The sequence below is a fragment of the Phacochoerus africanus genome, chromosome X (genome assembly GCF_016906955.1).
Source record: "Phacochoerus africanus isolate WHEZ1 chromosome X, ROS_Pafr_v1, whole genome shotgun sequence".
Classification (NCBI taxonomy): Eukaryota; Metazoa; Chordata; class Mammalia; order Artiodactyla; family Suidae; genus Phacochoerus; species Phacochoerus africanus.
This window is the reverse complement of record NC_062560.1, coordinates 18,260,436-18,287,902: the sequence shown is the minus strand read 5'-3', so window position 1 is coordinate 18,287,902 and position 27,467 is coordinate 18,260,436. Positions and strand designations below refer to the sequence as shown.

The 27,467-nt window shown below is 51.3% G+C and overlaps 1 protein-coding gene across 12 annotated transcripts in view; it reads left to right on the top strand.

Annotated features, from left to right (window-relative positions):
- The window catches only part of SH3KBP1 (SH3 domain containing kinase binding protein 1), a 340,925-nt gene that overhangs the window by 278,095 nt on the left and 35,363 nt on the right, over positions 1–27,467 (top strand). For all 12 annotated transcript variants that reach the window (XR_007132781.1, XM_047764118.1, XM_047764112.1 and 9 more), the window contains 2 exons: positions 2,322–2,481; positions 20,656–20,741. Coding sequence is in view for 11 of the 12 variants with exons in the window: in XM_047764118.1 (XP_047620074.1) it covers positions 2,322–2,481; positions 20,656–20,741 (246 nt within the window). In the remaining variant the exon portion in view is untranslated. The remainder of the gene's footprint in view (positions 1–2,321; positions 2,482–20,655; positions 20,742–27,467) is intronic.

Here is a 27,467-nt window from a genome sequence, read left to right as displayed (position 1 = left end):
AACAGTTAAAAACTCAAGTTGCAGAACCTCACTGTAAAGCCAGGTCTGGGTCACAGATCCATGAAAAAAACAGCATTTGAGTGTGTGCCGTACGAATAGTTCTTTGATCAAAGTGTGTGTTGTGACATAACCAAACATTACTTCTTGTCATGGAGGACACACGGCCAGGCTCTGTGATGAGGACACTACCTGCTCTGTTTTCATGCGTATGGACAAGCCTGGCATGTGAACAGCCGCCCTAGTTGGTTGGCCTGGTTCCTTCCCCTCCCATGATGCTTTGTTGTGTGCCACAGTGGGTCAGGCAAGCAGAAGCCCTGCTTGAAAGCAGGGAAGCCAGTGAACCAGCCCCACCTTGAGACTTGGCCTCTGCAGTAGGTGGGCATAACCCCCTCTCCCATGTGTTCCACAGGCTGTCCGTCTCCTGCCCTTCCCTTGTTTTGTGTTTGCTTGTTTGCTTTTTAGGGCCGCACCCGCAGCCTATGGAAGTTCCCAGGCTAGGGGTCGAATCGGAGCTACAGCTGCTGACCTACACCACAGCCACAGCGACGCAGGATCCGAGCTGCATCTGCGACCTACACCACAGCTCCTGGCTATTTCGGATCCTTAACCCTTAACCAGATTGAACCCGCATCCTCATGCATGTTGGTCGGAGTCGTTTCCACTGACTCACAGTGGGCACTCCGCCTCCCTTGTATTTTAGCTGAGCCCTTCCTCCTCCGGTCCCTCCTCTAGTCCTTCCTCTAGTCCCTGTGGACAAGAAAAAGTTCCCAGCATTCCTGGATGGAGCCTATCCCCCTCCTGCAGTATCATGGGGGTGAGCACAGTGATTTCTATATAGGACCTCAGGGGCTTTTTAAAGCTTTGCCAATCGGCCCGGTCACCCAAACAGTGTGAGTCTGTGTTTGCAAGTAACACGCGTTCAGAGTTCCAGCTTCCGAGTGAACAGAGGGAAGCTGCCTGTCCTCCAGTGGGCAGCTTTCTGAAGTTCCATCTTTTATTTATTTATTTATTTATTTATTTTTGTCTTTTTAGCTCTTTCTTGGGCCGCTCCCTTGGCATATGGAGGTTCTCAGGCTAGGGGTCGAATCGGAGCTGCAGCCACCGGCCTACGCCAGAGCCACAGCAACGCGCGATCCGAGCTGCGTCTGCGGCCTACACCACAGCTCACGGCAACGCCGGATCCTTAACCCACTGAGCAAGGGCAGGGACCGAACCCGCACCCTCATGGTTCCTGGTCGGATTCGTTAACCACTGCGCCACGACGGGAACTCCATGAAGTTACATCTTTTAAAGGAAGCATGTGGATGCGTGCCCTTTACAGCATGTGCAGGGCAGGGTTAGTTGGGGACAGAAAAACACAAAGCTGCCACCAAATGCTGCCTGGTTTGGCCACTCAGTCTGGCTTTGACTTCATTCTAATAGCTCTGATGCCCAAAGCCCTTGGAAATCAAATGCCTGTGAAGTTTACTTCCGAGGTTAAACTGGGTAGAAAGGATCCAGAGCTAGTTGTTTCTCCCTGAAATACTCCCCCTCTTGTTGGCTCCTGACCCTTGACACGAGCCGACCTGGGAGGTGTCAGGCATCTTTCCTCCTGATACCCAGCAGGTCTCGTGGGTCATCTGCCACACCCATCAGTCGTTTACTGAGCACCTGCTTCGTGCCATTCACTGTGCGGGTTCTAGAGAAATGACCAGACCCGGGCCCTGCTCTTGGGGGCTGACAGCCTGTAGGCTATGCCAAAGCTGCAGACACCCAGGACGTACTCAAGTGGAGCCTGTATATAAAGGCCTGACGAAGTGTGAGTAGGAGTTTTCCAAAGGTGGGCAGTGGCCGGAAGGGTCTTCAGGCAGAGGGACCAGGATGAGCACAGACGAACAGTGGGCCGCGGCTCCATGGGGCTTTTTCCAACTTGACAAAGAGTAGGTAATGCTCTTCACCTTGGCAAGTGGCTTCAGTGACTTTTTTTTTTTGTCTTTTTGCTTTTTTTCTAGGGCCGCTCCCACGGCATATGGAGGTTCCCAGGCTAGGGGTCCAATCGGAGCTGTAGCCACCGACCTACACCACAGCCACAGCAACGTGCGATCCGAGCCGCGTCTGCGACCTACACCACAGCTCACGGCAACAGCAGATCCTCAGCCCACTGAGTAAGGGCAGGGATCGAACCCTCCACCTCATGGTTCCCAGTCGGATTCGTTAACCCCTGCGCCGCAACAGGAACTCCTTCAGTGATTTTTTATGGCAGAAAACAAGCAATCTTCAGTACCATCACTTACGCTCATTCTATCTGTCTTCTCCCTGCTTCTTTCAACAACGACTTAAAGACAGACCAGAGAGAGAACCAAAACTGGATTTACAGAAGCCTTCTGTTCCTGCCATACCGCCCAAAAAGCCACGGCCACCCAAGACCAATTCTCTCAGCAGGCCGGGCGCGCTGCCCCCAAGGAGGCCCGAGCGACCCGTGGGGCCCCTGACCCACGCCAGGTACGGCTCCCCTCTGGACGCTGAGGGTGGGAGAGGGGCAACCACGGGATATGGGCCTCTGGTCCCTTGGAGCCTTGCTCCCGTGCTCAGGCAGAATCGGGTGCAAGGCTGGGAGGCGCGGTGTGGGTTTCAGGATTAGCAGGTGTGAATCCAGGTCCCGGCATCTCGGCCCTGCTCACCGTGGGGGGCTCTTCCGTGCCTCCCCTGGAGCCAGGCCCGCTGCCCTTCAGGCTGGAAATGTGGGCGGCACACATGCACGTCCTGCTGGCCTCAGTGTGCACATCTCATGGGCAGCTCCGTCCTGTGAGCCTCTCCCTGGCTCCGTGGTGCCTCCCTCCATGCGCCCAGGCTCCCTTTGCCCGCCCTGTGCAGCCCTGTTGCGGAGCCCAGGCCCCAGACTGGCAAACGGTGCCCGTGTCCTCCAAACTCTGAGGCACTCAGAGGCCCAGGGCATGCTTTGTTCAGGCACGCATTCCAAGATGGGCCTGGAAAAACTCAAATTTGTGTGCTGGCTGGCTGGACACATGTGCTGGCGACGTGGAGTCAGAGCTGGACATTGTGCCTTCCAGACCAGAGACACCCACCACGGGGAACTCACGTGTTGCCTTCTCTCCACAAGTTCATTGCTGGAACTTTCTGCCATCACATGTGTGTTATATGTGTTGACACCACATACCAGAGCAAGTCGGTGACCCAGAGGTCTTCACGTGGACTTGTCAGCACACAGTCACTCACTGGATTTTGTGTCCTTTTGAGCTAGGTTTGCTTGGTGAGAATCCCACGGGGCTTGAGTGCCCTCGTGTTGGAGTCAGGCAGGCTTCTGGCCTCACATCTCACCCCACTTCATAGGAGTGAGCGCCTCCGCCGGTCACAGCCCCCCTCACCTCACTTTCCCCATCTGTAGCTTGCGGGGGCGTCATGGAATACACCTAAAAAGATGGAGGGATATATAGGTCCCAGATGTGTAGCTCCATGCCTGTAAATCAGCTTTGCTTCCATTGTCGTTTTTATTGTGTATCGAACTAGGTACACTGGACTAAAACAGAAACAGCTCATTTTCTTTTTTGAAAAAAAAATTTAATTGTGGTAAAATACACATAACACAGAATTTATCATCGTGACCATTCGTAAGCGCTCAGTGACATTAGGTACATTCACATTGTGGCACAGCCATCACCGCCGTCCATCCACAGAACTCTTCTCATTTTGCAAAACAGAAACCCTGTCCCCCTTTAAGCAGTAACCCCCAGCCCCTGGCAACCACCCGTCTACTTTCTGTCTCTAGGAATTTGACTGCTCCAGGTGCCTCCTAGAAGTGCAGTCATTTGTCTTTGTGACCGGCTTATTTCACTCGGCCTAATGTCTCCAAGGTTGATCCTAATAACACCTGCAATAACAACCACCCCCCACCCACATCTTGCAGCAGGTACCCGTGTGAGTGGCTAGGCAATGTGGGGATCTCAGCCTGCCATGCTGGATGCACATAAGCCCATGCGCACAAGGCCAGCTGCCACTCAGGTGTGTGTGAGCCCATTGGAGGAGTGGCTGGCTCACCCATGCCGTTCTGCAGGCATCTCCCAAGGGCCAAACAACTGCCCCCCCCCCCGGCTGTGATCACCCCAGATGAAACCAATGGGACAGCGGCTGTTAGTGCAAGTTCGTGTGCTGACATACAGCGAGGCCAAACAAACCAGAACGTCAGAGTTTGGAGCAGAGAAAGGTTTATTGCAGGCCATGCCAGGAGATGAGTGGCTCATGCCTCCCCAAAAGCCCAAACGCCCCGAACCAAAATTGCAAAGCATCTTGAAAAGCCAGGTGACGGGGCAGGGAGATCACAGAGTAAGTGATCATCTCATGCACAGCTCTCTGACGGGCCGCTGGTGAGGTCATAGGGTCACAGGGAGTCGCCTTATCAATCCTTCGGCTCTGGTAGGGCTGGGGCCGGGGCTGGGGCTCGTGATCATCGAGTTGTTACCCTTCCATTTGGCGATGGTTTTAGCAGCTGTAGAACAACTCAGGAAAGAAGCATCGGATACTGTTATTAAGTCGGTACTTCAGAGAGGAGCTACAGCAGAGGGGGGGCGGAAGGGCCTGCCCCGGGAAGGCCCCAGAGGGTCCTGTTGAGTTACGGGGCCTCTGGCGAGTTGGTCAGGCCCCCATGTGTTGTGCGGTCTTCTGCTGACAGGTGCACAACGTGATGGGGCCCCTTGATGGCCCCAGTGACCTCAGCCAGGGCCACGCCAGCAGCGTGGTCGGTCCACAAGCCGGCAGTTCAGAAGGAAAAGCTTGTGTAAACCCAGGTGCTTCTGAGGAGAGTGTGAGCTCTGTGAGGGAACGTGGGGCAGCAGAAGTCACACATCACTTTGCAGTGGGTGAACGGAGAACAGGAGCCATGCTCTGCCAAATTCTCAGGGGCTTCCAGGGACCAGAGGCATTTCGATGAAGTCCACAATGATTTCCAGAATATTCCTGCTGCTCTCTCTAATGCTCTGATTCGAAGAAAGTACAGTTCCAGTGGCTTCTTCACCTTCGAAGGTTGCTCTCAACCATTGTTATGAGCCATCAGCTAGACCTGCACTGACGCGGGGCGTGAATGATAACTGCCCACCCTTGGGGCCCCATTTCCCTCCTGCCTCTGCTAGCTCTTCCCTGCCTCCAGCTCTCCCAACACCCAGTTGTCGATTCGAAGAACAAGCCACCAGGGAAGGTGCATGAGGGGTTCGTACAGAAGCCAGTGGGCAGCATAACGCTGCTTCTTCGCATGGTGGGTGGCATCTGAGCAGCCGGGGAGAGGGTGGGCAGCCCCCGACCTCCCAAACCCCCAGGGTGCTGGTTTGAAGGAAGAGGGGAGTTGGGGGGGAAAGCCTGAGGCTTCCTTCCCACCAGTCCTAGAAAGTGGCAGACCCGGGCTAAGGCTGGGTGCATTTGAGGAGCAGGCGTGCTCTGGCCATGTGCTCAGCCAGTTGCGGGGAGGATGGCACCTTGTCTGACTCGGTGCTTCTCAAACTCGAGTGTGCATCGGAGCCACCTAGAGAACTTGTTCAAACCCATGGCTGGGCCCCGCCGCCACCGTTGCCGATTCTGTACGTCTGGGCAGGCGGGGGAGGGGGGGGGGAATTTACATTTCTAACAAGCTCCCATGTGACGGTGATGCTGCTGGCTCAGATCCACGCTGTGAGAACCCTGGTCTAGATTCCCCCAGGTTTGGTTCGGTTTTTCATTTTTGGCCACCCTGTGGCATATGGCGTTCCCAGGCCAGGGATCAGATGCGAGCCGCAGTTGTGATGCCTCTGCTTCCTGTCGCTGCAGAGTTGCCGCCGATCCCATTGTGCCACAGCGGGAACTCCTCTCCCAGGTTTTTCAGCAGTGCCTCCTTCCTTCCCTGGCTGCCTCTCATGCACCTGCTAGTGGTCCCTGACTTGGGTGCCCAGTTAGCACGCCCCTCTTCTGGAAGCCTTCCTTATCTCTCACAATTGCTCTCTCCTCCAAATGCCTGACACCCTATGTTTAGCCTGGTGCAGGGCCCCCTGCTGTGCCACTTGGGATGCTCACACCCCCGGACTCCTTTACCAGATTTAAAGTGGATCAAGCGTGTGTTTTGTCATCTCCACATGCTTTACGGGGTTGAGCATATGGTAGTGGCTCATTTAATACACTTGGTGCATGCCATGGTTCCTAACGGGGGGCTGGGGGGGAGGGTGCCAGGGCTTACATTTTGTTCACTTTTGCTTTCCTGTCATCCTTCCCAGCCCCTTTACAAGCTCTGTAGCATGTGTCTTATGTTCTAAGTCCCCTAACGTGCCATGGATTTCAACATCAAAACATTTAAGAAGATTGAAGAAAGGCTTACTCTTTTCTCAGTACCTCGTGCACTTTTTTGCTAAGCAGTTACGTTGGGCAACCAACCCACATACTGGTGTACGAACTTGTTTTGTTCTGCCAAATTAGTTGCGGTAGGAATGCCGACGTCAAACCGTTTTGTGTCACTGGTCCTCCAGAGAAGGGGTATTTTCTGCTGTGCAAACCCAAATCCTCACCAGGATTATCTGACCAGAGGGGTGGATGGATGGATGGGTGGGTGGATGGATGGATGGACGTGTGGTGGAACACATGGATGCACAGTCACTATTTGCTGTTCTTGTTGGGAACAAGGCACTGCTGCTCCAGCTGCAGCGTCTGGGCTCAAGCTTCCTCTCACCAGCCAGAAAGCTCGCCGCCAAATGTGGCTTCCAGAAGGGAGTGATTTCTTTCTATTTAAACAGGAACTAGCAATCTTTTACAAAAAGGAATACGTAAGTTTAGGAAGAGGAGACTTATTTTTAGATGCATTTACTTAAAAAAAAAAAAGGGGGGGTAGTGAGGGACTGCCGTGTCCCAGGCACTGTTCTGAATCTTAGTGACAGGGGGGTTCAGCCATTACAGATTGCGGTCTTCAGGAATCATGTCTAAGGGAACTGGGACACCAGTGCCATTTCGTATCCATCTGGGCCAGCAGCCCCATGCCGTTAACAAACTTCCAGACAGTAAGTGTAGGTAGAATTTAAACAGGAAAAAAAAAGGACTTTTTCAAAACAAATTTAGTACCAGAGTTGATTTAAAAATTGAATGATGATAGAAGATTCCCCTAGGTTATAAGTGCCTCCTTAGCTTGAAAGTCTGTACCATGGAGACACGTCGGTTATTATTTCACAGCATGAAGACAGGGCCTGCTGGTCTCGCACAGTCCAACCCCTAACAGGTGGCTGTGGTACAGAGCGTATCCTCTCTCCCTCTGTCTTCACACCTGAGAAAGTGGAGTCTCCAAAGTACAGAGTCAAATCATGTCTCTTGATATTTGATTAAAGAGATATTTCAAATGACAGCAGACACCTAAACCTTTACATGTGTTGTGTACACACATACGAACATGTGATGTTCAATGTCTCATAATGTGTATTATCGATTTAATAAAGATGGGATCAGAAACCCCCATGAGAAGAGGTCCCGAAACTTGGCAGAAGGGTCTAAGAGAAAAGGAAAAAAAGAAGAATCCACGGAAAAGCAGGAGAGAAGCACATTGTCCTGAGCCCCAGCCGTTTGCAGGCAATGGAGGCAACGAGCCAGAAACCTGAGGGGCAGAGCAGGCGTATGCCTTCAAAAGAAAAGAAACCCCAAAGGGAGAGAGGTAAAAGCAGCCTGGCTAGACCAGAACAGGTTTGTTGATCCTGCCACACACGGACACACCAAGTTGTAACGGTCTTTCGTTTTCTTCCCAAAGAGTAGGCAAGCAGGAGCAGGACCTTTGGTCTGAGTTGCCAGGGAGCTTTGCCCGTTGCCTGCTACAGCACAAAGCAGCTGGTGCTCTCTGAGTGGCGGAGCAGGTGATCGGCCGGGTGGGGATGGTCCAGGCGGAGGGTGGGGTGGTGAGTGATAGACAAGGACTCTGGGGTGGAGGGGAAGGAAGTAAAGCTAAAAGAAGTAAGAGGAGGGAGTTCATTGTGCTCAGCAGAAACGAACCCAACTAGTATCTATGAGGATGCAGGTTCGATCCCTGGCCCTGCTCAGTGTGGTAAGGATCCGGCATTGCCGCAGCTGTAGATTTTTTTTTTTTTTTTGTCTTTTTGTCTCTTTGGGGCCACATCCGCCGCATGTGGAGGTTCCCAGGCTAGGGGTCGAATCGGAGCTATAGCTGCCAGCCACAGCCACGCCAGATCCGAGCTGCGTCTGCAACCTACACCACAGCTCACCGCAACGCCGGATCCTTAACCCACTGAGCAAGGCCAGGGATCGAACCCACAATGTCATGGTTCCTTGTCAGATTCATTTCCACTGCACCACGACGGGAACTCCTGTAGCTATAATTCTGATTCGAACCCTAACCTGGGAACTTCTATATGCCCCAGCTGTAGCCCTGCGGCCCTTACAAAAAAACTAAAAAAAAAAAAAGAAAAAAAAAAGTAAAAATAAATAAAGAAGTAAGAGGGTAGGAGGAGGTGAGGTGAAGAGGGATGGAGGAGAAGCAGGACGTGGGAGAAGTCGATGGCTGCAAGTACAGGAGATGCTGTTCAGAAAGGGGAGGTTGGCGCCCACAACTTCAGAGGTGGAGCAGATCGGGGGGAGGGGCCCTGAATATGGGTGACTCAGGATGAATGGTGGTCACAAGGGTTGAAGGGACAGGGGGAGGAGGGACTGGCTCTGGGGATGGAGTGCCCGTGTGGCTGTCGTTGCCTCAGGAAGATGGCAAGAGCTGAGGGGAGGGGAGACCGATGTTCTTGAAGCCAGAGTGTCTTCCCACGTGGAGGTCGGTGTGTTCTGAGAGCTCCTGACAGTCAGTGGTGAGAGAGGTTTGATGGTCTAGGTGCTTGAGGGTCATTAAATCAAGAGTTTCCAGATGGGGGGAGTTGGTTACCACGGCTCAAGCATCACGGAAGGCTCCGTCTGTGACTCCGGACATGGAAGTCTGCGTCCAAGGAGGAGTCTCAGCAAGCAGATGGGCAGTGGGGTCTTGGACACGAGGCGGTGGACAGGAGACCTAGTGGCCTCGCAGGTCTGTGCCACTTGGAGGTGGCCTGTTGCTTTAAATCTTAACCACACCATGTACCTTTTCCCAGGAAAGGTTGCAGGCTCCGCCGAGAGAACTGGGATGCCCATCCAGTGGGGAGGGCAGTGGAGCTGCAGATATTTTACTTGTATTCAAGAGGGTGCCCCGGATATCAGAGAAACACTGGGAGATCAGCGACTGTTGAACCCTGAGACATTTTAGCTTGAGGCAAAGATTAAGTAAACATTTATATGCCAAACATCAACTAAGTGCTTAGGGAAAGGCAGATGTCTCTCTGGAGACCACCTTACCCACATGGAAGTTAATTTTTCCTTAGATTTACGCAGATATCTCAGCTGCTTCAAGCCCCTTGGGATACAAATTAGCTGAAAATAAGCTTCTAGGGCCTGGTGGTTCTGTGAGGTGTGTGGTCCCCATGCCCACCAAAAGAAAGCACTGGAAAAGACCTTTGCTCTTATTAGCTTATGAACTAATCAATCATTTTCTTTTTTAAAAGAGGGAGAAAAAGGAGTTCCTGTTGTGGTGCAGCGGAAACAAATTCGACCAGGAACCATGAGGTGGCGGGTTCGATCCCTGGCCTCGCTTAGTGGGTCGGGGATCCGACATTGCCGTGAGCTGTGGTGTAGGTTGTAGACACAGCTCGGATATGACATGGCTGTGGCTGTGGCGTAGGCTGGCAGCTGTAGCTCCGATTAGACCCCTAGCCTGGGAACCTCCACATGCTGCGGGAGCGGCCCTAAAAAAGAAAAAAAAGAAAAAAAAAAGCCGGAGAAAAAGATAGCTAGTGTTCCCTAAGCAGGCAGTAGAATGCGCATCTAGGTAATCGGGCCATCACTGTGAGTTTGAATTCTGTTTCCGCAATGTCTTTTCAAAAATGCGTAGGGAAGCAGTGCTTGGTATTTGAGTGTTTCCCTTCTTTTCTACAAACAAGCCAGGACCAAAACCTGTCTTTGGAGGAGTCAGGAGAGAGATCGTGGCTAGAAATTACAGAGGTGGGTGTCGCTGGCTCATAGACAGTAGTTGCAGGCCCGGGATGGCTATGATCAGTCCAGGAGGTGACGGAGAAGAGGATGAAGACAACGGTGGGGAAGATGGTTATTTATAGAGCGGATGGAGGACGAGGAGCCATGGACGAGGGTGAGCCGAGTGTGAGGCCGCAGAAGCTAGAAGGGAGTGTGGGCCAGCTGCCGACCAGTGGGTCTCACACTTGGGCGTGCGTTGCCATCACCTGCCGGCTTGTTCAGACACGGGTCCCCGCTCCCCAAGGTTTTCATGCAGGAGGTGTGGGTTAGGGCCTAAGCAGGTGCATTTCCAGCCAGCTCCCAGGGCCACCGCCGCTGTTGGGTAGCCAACCACAGTATGAGAACTGCCACCAAAGTGTGAGAACTGCCACCAAAGTGAGAGCCAGGGAGACAGAGGGGCACCCACTTTGGTCACTAGTTGGCCCTTGGGAGTCGTAGTTGAGCGGTGTCTGTGCAGGGTGGTTGGGGGCAAGAGACAGACTTGGAGCTGAGTTGAAGACAGAATGGGCAGGCGGATGGGCAACCAAGTACGTGTAGACTTGGCTCATGAGAAGCTCGGCTGTGCCAGAAAGATGGACATTGGGTGCTAGGTGGGGATTCAGTGATAAGAGAGGAGTGCATGCATGCGTGCGTGTGTGTGTGTGTGTGTGCACGTGCGCGCGTGTGCCCCTCCATTTGGCCAGGCCCTCTTCTAGCTGGTAGTTAACCGTGGTAACCAGGCCAGGGATGCTTCCTCGTACCCATTGCTTCCTGGGCTTTGGAACAGACACACCAGGGTCAAAAGCCACCCCTCTACTTAAACATGCCCTATGGCTTTGGGCATGATACACGCCTCCCCGAGTCTCCGCTTCTGTCGCCTCACCTGGGCCACCTAGCTCCTCGCCTGGCCCTTGTAAGGCCCCCAGCAAATCCTTTTTTGCCTCCCTTGAGAGAGCTCCGTGGGTGACCTTGGTGGGAAAGGAGTAGCCACACGGTGACTCGCAGGTCACTGTCAAGAGCCGCAAGGAAATGAAGAAACACAGACCCCCGCCAGACCACACAGCAAGAGGTCTCTGGCGGCGGCAGGAGTGGAAGCAGAGGCACAGCGAGAGCATCAGGGGAAGCCTGCGCTCAGGGGAGGCTGGGGACTGGGGGAGGGCGGGTGATTCATGGAGCTTAGGAATCCCACAGGGCACGGAGGAAAGTACCTTGTCACATTGTAGAAATGTCTGCATTATTTGCTGGCCTCATTTCATTTGTATGTATAACCTTCTCTAGACACTTCTTTCCTCCCACACCTAGAATGAATTTTACTCCCTGCAGCAAGAGCCAACAGTAGTGATGGGTTTAGCCTCAGCCCAGACTGAGCCACATTGATTTTCCTGCCAGTGATGGCCAGAAGCAGGCGAGGAATCCGTGGGGGATATTAACACCTCACGCGTGTACAGTACTAATTGGTTCGTATAACACTTTTCCCACGGGCTACTTCTTCAAACACACTTCCTGCAAGTGCCACCCCCCACACTTTTCTCACAGTGGCAGGATGATGAGATCTCCCTCCTCCAGGCATCGCAAAAGACCCTTGCCCTCCTGAGATGCCCGGCTATGGGTGTGCCGATGAGGGCGGTGGGTGTCATCATCCTGTTGCCTTAGGGGCTGTGGGACTTGTCACACCCTAGATGGGCTCTGGCTGGAGGCCCGTTTCCATACACACTTGCAGAGTCTGCACAAAGAACAGGCATTTGGAGGGGAATGGCGTGGGCAGTGTCCCATCACCTTGCAACATGTCTTCACTAGCTATAAATAGCCAAGCCTGTTTGTGCTCATCCAAGCAGGGACGCAGTGCAAGGGGACAGCTGCCAGGAAAACCACTCTGCTTCCCACCTCTTGCGCCCTTGGCCTCCCTGGGGCCGACCCACGTTTAGACCGGAAGTCCACAGTTACAAAATGCCTATGATGCCTGGGTCACTTCAGGCCCCGGGGTGGGTACGCAGGGACTCTGCCGACTCAGCAGGGCCTTTGGATTGGCATTTCTGGGAAAGAGGAGGGGGACTCTTCTTGCCCTCTCGCCGAGGAGCACAGGAAACTGGGCTCGCTGCTGCTACAGTTGTGTCCTTTCCTGAAGGAAGGGTCCCACCTCTCTGGGCAGGAATGGCCCAGCCCAGCACGCTTCTGAAGGACTGGCTGCATCTCACCCATCTTCACTCATGGGCGGAGCCCTCTTATCATTGCTTATTTGAGAGAGAAAAGGCTCTGGGAGCATCCAACACATGCATTTTAATTAGTACCACCCAGGTGTGGTGGGCAAAGATAAGGCTGGGTATCAAGAAGCTTCCGTCCAAGGGAGTTCCCATTGTGGCGGCACAGCGGAAACGAATCCGACTAGGATCCATGAGGATACAGGTTCGATCTCTGGCCTCTCCCAGTGGGTTAGGGAATCTGGCATTGCCATGAGCTGTGGTGTAGGTTGCAGACATGGCTGGATCTGGCGTTGCTGTGGCTGTGGTGTAGGCGGGCAGCTCTAGCTCCGATTTGACCCCTAGCCTGGGAATCTCCATATGCCGCAGGTGCAGCCCTAAAAAGCCAAAAAGAAAAAGAAAAAAAAAAGCTTCCATCCAGTTTCAGCTCTGTCACCTGTGTGGCCTTGGCGCGCAGGACCCTTGTCCAGCATAAAATGGGGGCTTGCGCTGGGCAATCCCTACCCAGTTTTAATCGTCAGAGCCTGAATCTGAGATGTTAGGAGTAGGCAGCCAGGAAAGCAGGGAGGGAGCATTCACTTCCATTGGCCTCATCCTCAGTGTGCGATTGAACCAGGACGAGGGAGGTGAGCAATAAGACGGGGTGGTTTTATGTTAAAAGAGGCTGATTAGGAGTTCCCTTGTGGTGGGTTAAAGCTCTAACGTTGTCACTGCTGAGCCTCTGGTTGTAGCTGTGGCGCAAGTTCAATCCCTGGCCCGGGGAAATTGTGCATGCTGCGGGCACAGCCAAAAACCAAGAGGCTGATAAAACAAAGGTGCAGGGTGGAGCAAGAGAGAAGAGAGGGTAACTCTGGTCATTTCTCTCGGACCTTCATGTCTGTCATCTGCCGTCATCCGTGTGAGAAGATAACTCCTAGGAGGGATGAAAGCTGAGGAAAAGCAGGGGGATCGCAGGATGCACCTCAGCAGTTCGCTGAGTACAGGGGATGGGGCTTTTCGGTTTCTTTTTGCTTTCCTTTCTTTCCCAACCTTTTTTTAAAATTTTATCTCCTGTAACATTTTTTAAGCAGTTAAAACCCACACATTTACGTTATGGTGATAGATCCTTCTGAGGGCAGGGAGGGGAGATCGTCAGAAAGACGCATCATCCAGGAGTTTGCATCGTGAATCAGCGGTTAATGAACCAGACTAGCATCCATGAGGATGTGGGTTCGATACCTGGCCTCGATCAGTGGGTTAAGGATCAGCATTGGCATTAGCTGTGGTGTGGGTCTCAGACGCAGCTCTGATCCCGAATTGCTGTGGCTGTGGTGCAGGCAGGCAGTGGTAGCTCCAGTTCCACCCCTAGCCTGGGAACCTCCATGTGCCGCGGATGTGACCCTAAAAAGCAAAAAAAAAAAAAAATGACTTGGAGTTCCCATTGTGGCTCAGTGGTTAACGAATCTGACTAGGAACCATGAGGTTGCAGGTTGATCCCTGGCCTTGCTCAGTGGGTTAAGGATCTGGCTTTGCCATGAGCTGCAGTGTAGGTCGCAGACGCAGCTCAGATCTGGCATTGCCGTGGCTGTGGTGTAGGCCGGCAGCTACAGCTCTGATTGGACCCCTAGCCTGGGAACCTCCATATGCCATGGGTGCGGCCCTAGAAAAGACCAAAAAAAAAAAAAAAAAAGACTCATCATCTGGACTAGGGACCTTTTCCTCGCAGGAATCAGTAGACTCACCATTTTCCCTTCATCCCCGCTCATCTCTGCAAGAGTCGTGGGGTCTTTTTGGTGGTTTTAGTCGCTCCTGTTAGTGCTGCTGTTTGTTTGTTTATTTACTCGTCTGCTTGCGTCAGCTTCCTGTGCACTTCAGCATCTTTTTCAGGCCACATGTCTTGGCTTAACTGTCCCAACTTGGGCTAAATCGGGCCATGCCCCTGGCTGAGCTCATGTTCTCAGAGGATGTACGTGGTGCATCCTCCGCGTGTCCAACTGTTCACGCGCCCCATCTCGTGTCTTGGGGTCTCGGAGTCTGAGTGGGAGGAACAGGCCCCTCTGGGCGGATCGGGTATGTGTGTGGTTTGTTGTTGTTGTTGCTGTAATACGTTTTTAAGTCTGGGAGCAAAGGCGATTTACCCAGCTGGCAGTGAGCTCCAGTGACACAGGCTGCCTGGCGTCGTGGGTGACTCACCACCTCCAGGACCAGGAGGCTGAGTGAAGCAGCTTTGAGAAGTGGCCAAGAGCTTGCGCTCCAGAGTCGACGTTAGTAGGTTCAAAATCAGAGCCCACCGCTCTGCTCTGTCTCTGCCCTTTTGTCAGCACGTGACTCTGTGTCCCCGAGCCTGAGTGTCCTGATCTGTAAAATGAAACAAAGGGCCTCACAGGTGGGCTTCTCCAGGAGGCGGACTCTGAGGCAGCGTGCAGTATGCAGGATACAGTTAGGGTTCCGTGCCTGGGGGAAGGGAGAACAGTTGCGATGCCGCCTCCCCAAAGCCTCGGCCAAGTCCGTGGGAACTTCGGGGCTGAAACAGCCCCTCCAAGTTGTCCTGTGCGGGGCCGCAGTGGGCCGAGACTTCTATACTGTGAAGTGTGGGCCATCCTGGCAAGGCTGAGGGGGCTCCCTGCTGCCAAGGTGGTGCCTGGAGGGGCCGACCAGCCCTTCCCAGAAGGGGGCTCTGGGCGGTGCAGCTCCGTGTCCACCATGCCGAGTAGCTACCTCAGTGGGTAGTTGGGGTGATTGCATCTTACATGAAAGGAGCTTATCCTCATGCCTGGCTCGTGGTAGGCAGTCAGTAAACCATAGATGCCGCTGTTATTTTTGTGGTTCCATTTATTCCTGCTGGGTGTCCTTGGGCTGGTCGACCAGTTCCCCGCAGTTTCCGTTCCCTGGCCAGCAAAGCGAGAAGCCGCTTCGCTTGCTAGCTGCCTACCCAAGTCACATGTTTGAAGCATCCGTAACCAAAACTGCTGAAGAAAGACGAGAAAATAACATTATTACTGATTTAAGAAAAATCAGAGATGAGTAAGGACAGCCTTGTTCTGATATCTTTGGATACGTGCTCATCTGCCTGCTTTCTTCTATTTTCTCCTTTTATTTAACAGCTCTGGGCCTAGAAACGCACCATACAGAAAACCCTCACAGGAGCGAGTAAACTACAAAAGGATGAGCTTTTTTCCTCTTTTGTTGAATATAGTAACATCCTTTTTGCCAAAATGGTCCCCGCTTGTCGGGCCGACTGAGGAGAGCAGGGACCGTGGAGGGCCGCAGCATCCCTGGGTGTCAGCCGATGCAAACGTGCTCTGGAGAATTTCAGAAATTCTGCTATTTTTCAGAACTGAGCTTCATTAGCATTGTTGTAAGCATCTATAAATACCGTGAAAGGCATTTCCAAATAGACATTGTAAAACGCTTCCACACCCACAGTCTGAACACTGTCAAAACAGCAGCTGCTGCTTCCCTACTTGGAAGGATCAGAACCTTTTTTAAACGACACCTACTGTGTTTTCAAAATAGGCTTGCTCTGGCCCTCTGTGGAAGATAATTTCAGCCCAAAGCCTGGGTCTGCTCTTGGCGTAAGGGCTCAGGGCTCATTTAGAGAGATGGGGTGGACCCCAATCTCCTTCCTCTCAGAATACGGCTGCCGCTTTAGAATCGAGGGAGCGCTCCTCTCGGGTGGCGCTTCCTATTTCTTCAGGGGGGGCCCTCAGGATCTGAACCTCTCAGTCTCGGATTTGTTAACTCCGCCCCCTCCCCCACCTGGGGCTCAGGTGAGTTCCAGGTGTGGTCACAGGTGATCAAGGAAATTCTTTTTTTTCCCTCCAAAGTTTTTTTTTTTTGACTTTTAAATGATTTTTATTTGTTCCATTATAGCTGGTTGACAGTGTTCTGTCACTTTTCTACAGTACAGCAAAGGGACCCAGTCACACACACACATATATATATACATTCGTTTTCTCACATTATCTTCCATTGTGCTCCATCATAAGTGACCATGGTTCCCAGTGCTACCCAGCAGGATCTCATTGCTAATCCATTCCAAAGGCAATCATTTGTATCTATTCACCCCAGATTCCCAGTCCCTCCCCCTCCCCCTCGGCAACCACAAGTCTGTCTCTCTTTTTTTTTTTTTGTCTTTTTGCCTTTTCTAGGGCCGCTCCTGCAGCATATGGAGGTTCCCAGGCTAGGGGTCGAATCGGAGCTGTATCCACCAGCCTACGCCAGAGCCACAGCAACACAGGATCCAAGCTGCATCTGTGACCTACACCACAGCTCACGGCAACACCAGATCCTCAGCCCACCAAGCAAGGCCAGGGATCGAACCCGCAACCTCATGGTTCCTAGTCGGATTCGTTAACCACTGAGCCACGACGGGAACTCCAACCACAAGTCTCTTAATCAGGGAAATTCTTAAAAGAGAGTGTGTACGTAGGGGCCAGGCAACCTCATCTTTTTCCTTGATGATACTGTTGGGGGGATAGGAGATCAAACATAAGCCACCTGAATTGTTATTAAAAGGGAACTTTTAATTAAAAAAAAAAAACCTGTGAACTTCAAAAGGAAGGAAAAATTCACCTGTAGTCTTAGCCCAAAGACAACTGCTATTAACATTGTAGACTCTTTCTTGCCCATCTTTTTTCCTGTGTGTGATTTGGTTTGGTTTTCATCACTTTTATGTGGGTGCAATCATGCCGCGTGTCATATAACTTTATGCCTTTTGGAAAAAACTGCGGTTATTGTACAAATACCAAATGCATTCCCATTTCAGGAAAAAAAGGGCAAATGTTCATTAGTTCCACAAGTATTTTTTAGCTCCTACCATGTACCAGGTGCTAAGCTGTGCGCTAGAAATCACCCATCAGACTCCCCAGGAATAACCACTGTAAATGCATATTCTTCTAGCCTTAAAAAAAAAAAAAAAATCCCTCTTCCGCATATATCATAAGGGTGTGGGGGTACATGTACAGTGAGGTGCATATCATTTTTAACTTAAATTTTCCCCTTGACGTTGTAACATAAGCATTTGTCCCCATTGCCATGAACTGTTTATATTTTAACGCCTATATAGAAGTCCATCAGATATCACAGCTTATTCAACTGTTTGCCTGTTTATGAAAGACTCTATTTCTTTTCAGTTTTTCCTTATTACAAATAACACTATGATAAACATACGGATCCCCCAAACTCATTTGGATATTTCAGAGTCTAACATAGACCCCTCCCCTCAGATAAATATTTTAAATGCTGTTAACACAGGAGTTCCCATTGTGGTGCAATGGAAACAAACTAATGTCCATAAGGATGCACATTCGATCCCTGGCCTCGCACAGTGGGTCGGGGATCTGGTGCTGCCGAGAGCTGTGGTATAGGTCACAGTCGAGGCTTGGATCCTGCATTGCTATGGCTGTGGTGTAGACCGGCAGCTGCGGCTCTGATTCGACCCCTAGCCTGGGAACTTCCATGTGGCATGGGTGTGGCCCTAAAAAAAGCAAAAAAAAAAAAAAATTAAAAAATACAAATAAATGCTATTGACACACACCCTATTCTTAAAAATCACTTCGTTTTTACCCTGCCCTGTCGCTCAGAGGCTTGAATGTAACTTTCAAAAACATGTATCAAAGAATAAAATAGAGAGTGGCAATAAGGGGGAAATAAGGGCGGCAGAGTCATTTACAGCCCGAGATGAGATGCGCACTTTCACGAGCTCAGTGTTCTCTCCGACCTCTCCAGAGAGGCTCACATTGGACCAGAAGCTTCTAGGTGTCAAACCAAAGAGGGAAATAGCAGCTCCAAGATGCATGGTTACCAAAATGCACGAGTAAGTCCCCTGGTCAGAAGCAGCCGGGTTGTTCTGTGATACACATGGTTGAGTGATGCGCAGAGCTCCTTCCCGCCACCCGCCCCTGCAGCCCCCGCCCCACGTTCTCCCCAGCTGCCCTCCAGGCTGTCTCTCCAACCATCCTTCCGCTTTGGCAAAAAAAAAAAAAAAAGAAAAAAAAAGAAAACCAACGCCCGTGGAATTAACTGGACTTTCCTTGCCTGTGTGACCTTTCTCCCTGGGCAGAACATGTGTTCTCCTGGTTTAGACCTTGATGTGTTCCCGAAAGGACAGAGCCGTCTGACTGTATCACTGGAGTTCAGTCTTTGAGTCGGGAAGCTGACAGCTCCAAATCATTCAGGCTCCGTAGATACCAAGTAATAAAGTTCAGAGTCCTCCAGAACTTTTAAAAATGAAAGTGCTTTCTTGTTCATAATGCTGCATTGCTAAAACATTTTATTCAGAAGGTTACATGCAAATTAGAGAATGCTGGGGCCCTGCCAATAAAGCGTTTTGAAATAAACGGCCTCAGCCCCGCCCCTCCTGTTGGCTTGACGTCTGTCCCATGGAGGCTGCCCTGTGGGGCCTGAGCTTCAGTAGCCAGGGGTTGCAGAGGGGTCCGCTACAGAAATCTGGCACGAGGGTCGCACAGCCTTAGGAAGCCGATGTGAGGCGGTCTCCCAGTGTACACACACCGTCTTAGAGCTGTGTTTCCTCTTGGTGGAGAACAGACCTTTTGGCCCAGCCCTGGCCCCCTGGAGTTCTCACCTCTGCTTACCTTCTAGCCAAGGGTGCTTGAGATTCAGAGTCCCCCTTGTTCCTGGAGTGTCTCTTGTGGCTCAGCAGGTTAAGTACCCCACATTGTCTCTGTGAGGATGCGGGTTCAATCGCTGGCCTTGCTCAGTGGGTTATGGATCTGGTGTTGTTATAGGCTGCAGTGTAGGTCACAGATGTGGCTCAGGTCAGGTATTTCTGTGACTGCTCTGTAGGCTTCAGCCGCAGCTCCGATTCAACCCCCGGTCTGGGAACTTCCATATGCCACAGGTGCAGCCCTAAAAAAAGACAAAAAAAAAAGACAAAAAAAAAAAACATCCTTCTTGTTCATTTGGAGCTGAGAGAGGCTGACCTCCTTCTCCTGGGCCTTCGCCGCCTTCATCCGGAGATGCATGTCTCACTCAATGCCGCCCTCATCCCTTCTAATGTGAGGCACCCAGAAGTCGGACCTCTCAGCTTCCTTCCCTACCTTCTGCTTTCCTCTGTCCCCGTTGCCTCCAGGACACACTGAACCCCGTGAGACTCAGCCCAGCACAGTCCAACCTTTGGCAACCTTCCTCCTCTCGCTCCTCTCTGGGGACCTCAGCTTTCACCCTGAGACCCCTGGCCACACTGGGCACTCCCACCTACCCTCGGATCCTTGCTCTGTCATGCCTCTTACTGATGTGACTTCTCTCCCTTTTCCTCCAAGACCCAATGCCACCCCCTCTGGGTGCTCCCGGCCCACCACGCGACTCTCTGTCCTCACCCAGTTCTTGGTGCCCTGAAGACTTGGATGTGCCTGTATCTCACACCGCCTGTGCCGGGGGCGGGGGGGGGGGCGCTTGTGGTTGTGCGTCTGTCCCATTCTCCCATTTAGACCATGAGACCCTCCAGAGTGGGTAGAACCTGGCCTGGCCTTCTCATTACCCCCAGCGTGTGAGGTATTCGACAGGGGCTCCTGGTGGAAATTGTTACTCATCGTGTGGTTTGGCTGCATAGTGACCACAGCGGGTTGTGCATGGATCTTTTTCTGTTGCTTTCATGGAACTCCTTGGTTTCTCCCTCTCAATTCATGGGCAAGAATCTCACGTTTTAAGGGCAACGATCTTTTCCTACTTCTGTTGCCATCACAGATCTTGGGTAATCTTGTTGGGGGATCATCCCTTTGAAAGGGTCCACAGAGCTGCCCGCTTAGAGGGGTTTGGAGGAACCTTCTGCCTGTACACAGGCTGTTTTCTCTCATCGTCATGGAGGCCTGTCCCCCTCATCCCAAAGGGCTGGCTGCTCCTAGCCCGAAGACAGAGGGAAGTCTCCCATGTCCTGATGAGCGTGGGGGCACCCACCCAACAGCTGTCTCATTTTACAGGCCCGCACCCCAGCGCCAGCTTTCAGGCTGCCAGATCTCAACTTGACACCTTGTGCCTGTCAACAGCCTGGCTGATGCCTCAGCTCCAGGCCAGAAACCCTTTTTCTCAAGGTTAAAAGTAGCCGACCTTTGACAAGCAGCATTGGCTAAATTCCTGGCTCCTTAAAAGGGAAGCCCCTGGTTATCATTCGCTGGTGCTTATTTGGCCACGGGGCGTCGCATCCTGTGGACCAGCAGGAGGGTTGGTGGCTGAAGGTGCATTGCTGAACAGTCATTATTAAAATAGCCGTCTGTGAAAATGTGTGTGGGAGTGGAGGGCACCCCGTCTCTTGGCTGGTTCGCACCAAGGCCCATGTGGTTGGACAGCTTGTTGGCTCCCACTGGCCCCCCACAGGCAACTGCGCGACGGGTCCCACGCACAGCACACTTCTTATCTTGCGGGCGGCAAGAGAGCTGACAACGTGACAAAGACACGCACTGATTATTAAATGCCTGGACTTGTGTCTTTAATGTAGGGGTGACGGTCCAAAGATCGACTTGGTGGGCAGTTCGATATCCGGCATCCTGGACAAGGACCTCTCGGACCGCAGCAATGACATCGGTGAGTAAGGAGAGCATTCTTGCTTCTCTTTGCAAAACGTGAACTACAGAGCCGGGTTTGCCCCTTCAAGCCGTGCGGTGAGAACTAACGCAACCATTTGAGCGCAAGGCTAACAGCCCGCGGGTTGGTCTTAGAGGTAGCAGTTCTGTAAAGAAGGGAAGTGAGAGTGGTTTCGGCATTAAAACAGAAGGCCCGGGATTTTTACTCGCCCTGGCCTCGGGAAATTCCTTGCGAGGTCTAATGACAATAAATGATGACTGAACCTTTTGAAGCCGTGGGCACTAGCTCTTGCATTCCTGTTTTCCGGTGGGTCATGTATTTAGTCTAAAAAGGTGAACGAGTAGACAGACAGCATGGCAGTGTTCGCTGTGGACACAGCACTAAGTGTTTTGACTTCAAGTTAAAAATGAGCTTTGGTGCAAGAACTGCCCCCTTATTGGAAACGTGAGTTAAGGTTTCCCAAGGTCAAGATACCGTCATGTGATAAATGGGAAGGTCGATAAACTCTGTGGGTACACAAGTCGGAGGGCTTTGGGGGGGATTGTGTGGGTGGAGTGTGGTCAGGTGTGGGTCAGCTGAGGCCACTGTCGGTCTGACTTGGGGGATAGCCCTTTTAAGAAATCCGGATGAGGGAATGACATGTCTTTCAGCTCTGATCTTTTTTTTTTTTTTTTTTTTTTCGGACTCCGAAGTTGGCACTCTCTCATATTCCATATAACAGAGAGGGCTACGTTTTGGAATTTGCCTTTCGTTAGGGAAAGTTTTTTTATTTTGAAGTAATTAGAGAGCCACATGCAGGTGTAAGAAACAATACAGAGAGCTCCACGTCCCTCCAGGTGTAGCATCTTAGGAAACTGTAGTGCAAGGTCACGAGCAGGATATTAGCTTTGCTACAGCCCACCAGCCTCCTCAGTTACAGTGGTACTTGTGTGTATTTAGTTTCATGGCACTTGGTCACTTGTGTAGGTTTTTGTATCCACCACGCACGTCGAGATACGGAACATTTCCATCGCTGCTAGGATGGCTCGTGTTGCTTTTTATAACCACTAAGCCCACCTCCCTTGCTCCAGCCCCCCTCCCCGCCCGTCCTCTCTGGCAGCCACTCTCCGAGATTGGTTTGACATGGACGGTTCCAGCATTATTTGCATCGGCTGTTTGATGTAGAAACAGCCATCCAACAGGTGATAGGCCCTTATAAGAAGCACTAGGGCCCCTAACATGAGCGCTCTGGTCACCTGAAGTTACTCTTTTTGGGGTGCTGTTTTCCTCTGAACCTGCTAATGGAGGAGCATCTTTGCAACTGCTGACCTGGTCTGATCTTATGACAGCTTGGGTGTAGGCGATGTCGTCATGACCATAAATACCAAAAGTCCTTGCCCCGGTTCCAGAAACTGTTTGACATCCTCAGCCTTTGCGAAGCCCAGTCGGGAAGCATGACCAGGAGCTTCTGACAGCTTGGGCTGATGCAACAATAATAGAAACACTGGCCTGCTGTAGCTTTGGACCTGGTTAAAGGGCAGAGAAGAGCAGAGCAGTGATTGGCTGTGAAAGAGACGGAATCGTCAGAATGAGCCTGATTAAGTTCTGGGTTTACTGCTGGGGTTAGGCATTTAGGCCCCATGTTTTTTTTTTTTTTTTTGTCTTTTTGCTATTTCTTGGGCCGCTCCCGCGGCATATAGAGGTTCCCAGGCCAGGGGTCCAATGGGAGCTGCAGCCACCAGCCTATTCCAGAGCCACAGCAACGCAGGATCCGAGCTGCGTCTGCAACCTACACCACAGCTCATGGCAACGCCGGATCATTAACCCGCTGAGCAAGGGCAGGGACTGAACCCGCAACCTCATGGTTCCCAGTCGGATTCATTAACCACCGCACCACGACAGGAACTCCCTAGGCCCCATTTTAAGACAGCCTGGCCCGTTGGCGAAGTGTCAGTGGGGGTAACCTGGGGTCTCCCGCAGGAAGCGAGGTGTTCGCCCACCTCCAGGTTGCCCAGGGCTGTGCCTTGCTCATGAAGAGCGTTGGCTCTTGAGCCTTGTTTTCGTTGCGTCTGGAGATGACTAAGGTGGCCGTCGCCAAAATACGGATCCCAGGTTTTTCAGTCTGACAAGCTGGTTTGAAAACACTGGGGGCATCGATGGAGGAGGGTTAGTCTGTGGAAGCTTTTCATACCGTGTATGTCGCTGGGAGCCCAGAAAGAGATGCCAAGCTTTGGTTCACTCTCATTTTTCCAAGAAGACATCCATCCCAGAAGACTATAATTCCTCAAGCTAATAATCAAATGTATGTATTATTTGTGTTGCCAGAAATGACCGAATGCCTGAGTAACTAGTCTGGCATTCTCACTGTGGTGCAACGGGATCAGCACAGTCTTGAGAGCCCTGGAACGCAGGTTCAATCCCCAGCCTGGCACAGTGTATTAAGGGCCTGGCATTGCCACAGCTGCGGCTTAGGTCAAGACTGTGGCTCAGGGCTGATCCCTGGCCCAGGAACTCCCTATGCTGTGCGGGGACCAAAAAAGGAAAAAAAGTTTTAAAAAATGTTAAGAATATTTGAGCAGCTATTCCTCAGGTACAAGGTTGAATGGAGGGCAAGGCCCTTCTACACCAGACGGGCTTTCCAGGGGCTTTGGGTCTGTTGGGGCTCTGAGGACAGATGGAAGGCGTGATACTGACGGTCTGTCTAAATGCTGGCCGAGTGGTAGAAAATAATTCTCATCAGAGTGGGGGCGCCCTGGGTGCCCAGGATGTCAGGGCAGGCTCTGTGACGGGGAACACGCTTCCCTGGATCTGGAAGTTGGATTCGCTGCTCAAGGCAGGCAGGAGAAGCACATGGGGAGCGCTAAAATCATTCTGTGGGCAGTGGGAGCCACTGATGGTTGACCCTCAAGTGACATGATCAGGTCTGAAAATTCGGATAATAACTGATGGAGCTTTGGGGGTCCAATCCAATGAAGGGAAGGTGGGTGTCCAGAAGCCATGTTCTTCGATGGGTCGCAGGGGAGGCAGTGAGAGAGCCGGAGCAAAGCGGCTCCGAAGAGGATTGTGAGAAGGGGTGGCTGTGGAAGCAGCAATGCGGGAGCGTGCTTGCTTGTCCTTGGGAGCAGATCGGATTTGGGAGGGGCGAGGAGGAGAGAATGGTTTCTTTTTTCTTCTTTTTTTTTTTTGTCTTTTTGTGCCTTATTTCTAGGGCTGCTCCTGTGGCATATGGAAGTTCCCAGGCTAGGGGGTCGAATCGGAGCTGCAGCCGCCAGCCTACACCAGAGCCACAGGAACTTGGGATCCGAGCTGAGTCTGCGACCTACACCACAGCTCACGGCAGCGCCAGATCCTTAACCCACTGAGCAAGGCCAGGGATCGAACGCGCAACCTCATGGCTCCTAGTTGGATTCGTTAACCACGGAGCCATGGTGGGAACTCCGAGAATGGTTTCTTAGCTCTGAAGTTTTAAGCTTGGTGACCGGTGTGTGGGGGGGGGATGCATTGGGTAGAAATGAGCACATCTGGGGGAGGAAGTGGTTTGGGGAAAATGTGATGAATTTAGACATGTCGACACTAAGATTGGGTTGGACATCCCACATCAGTGCCGGATGAGGACCGAAAGGGGAGGGAGGCCGAGGCTGGAGAGGCGGGCTGGGATTGCGGTGGGGATTAGAACCTTCCAGAAGACAAGAACACAGGGCTGGGGTCTGCAGACCTGGGTGTGAGGGCTGCTGATTCTGCTGCTTCCTGGCAGGGTGAGCTTCTGTAATTTACACCAATGTGCTGTGCCTCAGCTTCTCTCTCTACACAGGGTACTGTCATTTCTCCCAGCTTCCTCACCTTGTCCTCCAGGACTATGTGAAATCTCTTGGTGAGCTGCCAAAAGACAGAGACGCTTCTTATTAATAATGCTGTTGTTTGCTTAAACGCTATAAAGCCAGGAAGACAAATAAAATCCTTCCCATGAGAAAAAGAAAGAAGGACCTAGAACTGAAGACCAGAGCCTGTGCAAAGCCCGAGTCTAAGGGAAAAGTGGGCTCTTGCAACATCACGGGGCCAGGGGAGAGGACTGTAAGCAAAGTGTCTTAGACCCAAGTACAGAAATGTTCTTTGCAGGTGGATCCGTCAAGATGAGGACATTGCAGAGGGACTGGCTCCCTTCAGGGCTGCTTTTGTATATCCGCTTTTGTAGCATTTGTTCATTGCTTTGAATCAAGAAGGCAGTTATTTGTACCAGAATGCTTTGTTAGTGATTCAGACAATTGATGCTGTCCAAACGTGGGCCACAGTGAATAACAGAATACAGCCTTGAAAGCCATTAGAAACCCTTGTTGTTAGCTATAAATAAAGTCTGTGTTTCCTCTTCATCAAGCTATAATTTTAAATTATTATAATATTAAATTAGAGAACATGGCTTTTTCAGATCTCGTGTGGGCAGCTCCCGGCATCTGTCGGCATGAGATAATTTAGAATGAAATCAGTTGGTCCAAAACTCAGTTGTTGATGTCGGTTTGAGATATTGTTTGTATCAAACTATGCGACCATATTTCAAGTAACATAATAGGAAACATGGATGAGCTCCAACACAGGCCTGCACGTGAATAGAAAAGAAAATTAAATTGTCCGATTTTCTCTGGCCAATGGAAGAATCTCTGTTCCGATTGAATGGGAGATTATAGGCCACAAAGTCAAGTGCCATAACACTGACTTTTATTATGCCGTATATTGTAGTTCCCACGCCACAGTGGGATTTATTGTTACACTTCAATGCTACGGAGATTTTGTGTTCCTTTGCCGCTAAACCACATAGCAACGGGCCCCCAGGTGCGCAGCAGCCTGGAAACCAAGCCATCTAGTTGCAACTAACTGACTTTGAAAAAAGCTCTCCTCATTCCTCCTCAGTCGTTCGCCTTCTTTGTTTTGACCGCTGTTTTCCATTCGATCCAGATCTCGTCGAACTGTCCCCACTCCCATCTTCATCTGGACACCCTCCCCTGTTCACTTGAGGAAGCTGATTTCCCCTCCACCTTTCCACCCTGCCCCACACTTCGCATGTAGTCATTTTGGGGGCCAAGTGTTGCTAGCTTTGTAGTCGATGGTCTTGGGGCATGGAGCTACTTTGGCAGCTTTGAAGGCAAACTTCAACTTGTCCTCAGATCTCTCACCAGTGCTCCTCTGGGCCCCATGGTTTGCTCAGACCAGGAAATGTAAAGGCACTTCCCTACCTGTGTCTGGGAATGCTATGAAGAGCTCATTGATTTGGGGTGCTGGAAAGGGTCTCAAACTGGATTGCGCTGATGGTCATACAACGCTGAAAATACTAAAACTTATCAAGTTGTACTTTTAAAATTTTTGTTTGTTTGTTTTTTGCTTTTGAGCACCGCACCCGCGGCATATGGAGGTTCCCAGGCTAGGGGTCCAATCAGAGCTGTAGCCACCAGCCTACACCAGAGCCACAGCAACGCGGGATCCGAGCCGCGTCTGCAACCTACACCACAGCTCACGGCAACGCCAGATCGTTAACCCACTGAGCAAGGGCAGGGATCGAACCCACAACCTCATGGTTCCTAGTTGGATTCGTTAACCACTGCACCATGATGGGAACTCCCTCAAGTTGTACTCTTAAAATGGGTGAACTTTATAGTTTACAAATTAGTCTTCAATAAAGCTGCTTAAAAAGGGGGGGGGAAGCTAATTGAAAATTTGTCCACGTTCGCTTTGAAGTCTCAATGTCAAAAGAGATAGATACACCACTAATTTGTAAGTGTGGGATTCAAAGTGCCTCCTTGCCTCACACAGCAGTAGTTGTGTGTATGTTGTGTAATACAATAAGCACTGTACTGATGTTTCCGAGCCGTCTGTAAACCAATCTTGTATCAATAAGATTATGTTTTAGAGGTGCGAAGAAAGCCCCCAAAAGCTTGTAGTGGAATCATTTTGTAATACAAGTGAGTTCCCTCAAGGTGTTAAATAAGTGTACTCTTTTACACCCTTTTCTTAAATTAAGATCCGCTTGGGCACTGATAAGTATCATTACAGCTGTGGTGATAGAATAATCGTGCAGTGTTTGGAAGGCTTAGGAGTGTTTTCTAAGACTATCTGGGGCTAGAGCAGACCTTTCTAATCTTTGATTCCTCTTTGAGGTGCAGTTTGCAGTAATTTCTTCGGAGTAACGTAGCTGTGTGTATAATGTCCTAGTGTTGGAATCATTCCTCCGGTACAATGAGGAGCAAATGCTCCCTCTCTTCATCTCCCTCTGCCATCGTCCTGAGCTTATAGTGGTGAAATCATAGCAGTGGGAGTGAGCACGCGAAAGGAAAGAAGGAACTAATAGTTGCTGGGCGCCTTCTAGATGTTTGGTTTATTGTATACAGTTCTCGTTATCACCAGCCCCGAGGGAGGTTTAATGTCTCTCATTTTGTGGGAAAGGGACAGGGGATAAAGAAAACCAGGTAACTTGGTCAAGGTTAACTGGCTGGCAAATCAGAGAGTTGGATTCAAGCCTAGTTGCCCCTGACCCAAATTTTCCAGTGCATGACCTTGGTCTCCATCAGCCATTCTCAGCCATTCTCCCCAGGGGACATTTGATCGCGTCTGGAGACATTGTTGGTTGTCACAACATCGGGGGTTAGAGTAGGGACGCTACCAGCATTTAGTGGGCAGAGACCAGGGAGGCTGTTAGACATCCCGCGATGCACAGGGCAGCTCCCGCAGCAAAGACTGATCTGGCCTCAGCGTCAGTAGCAC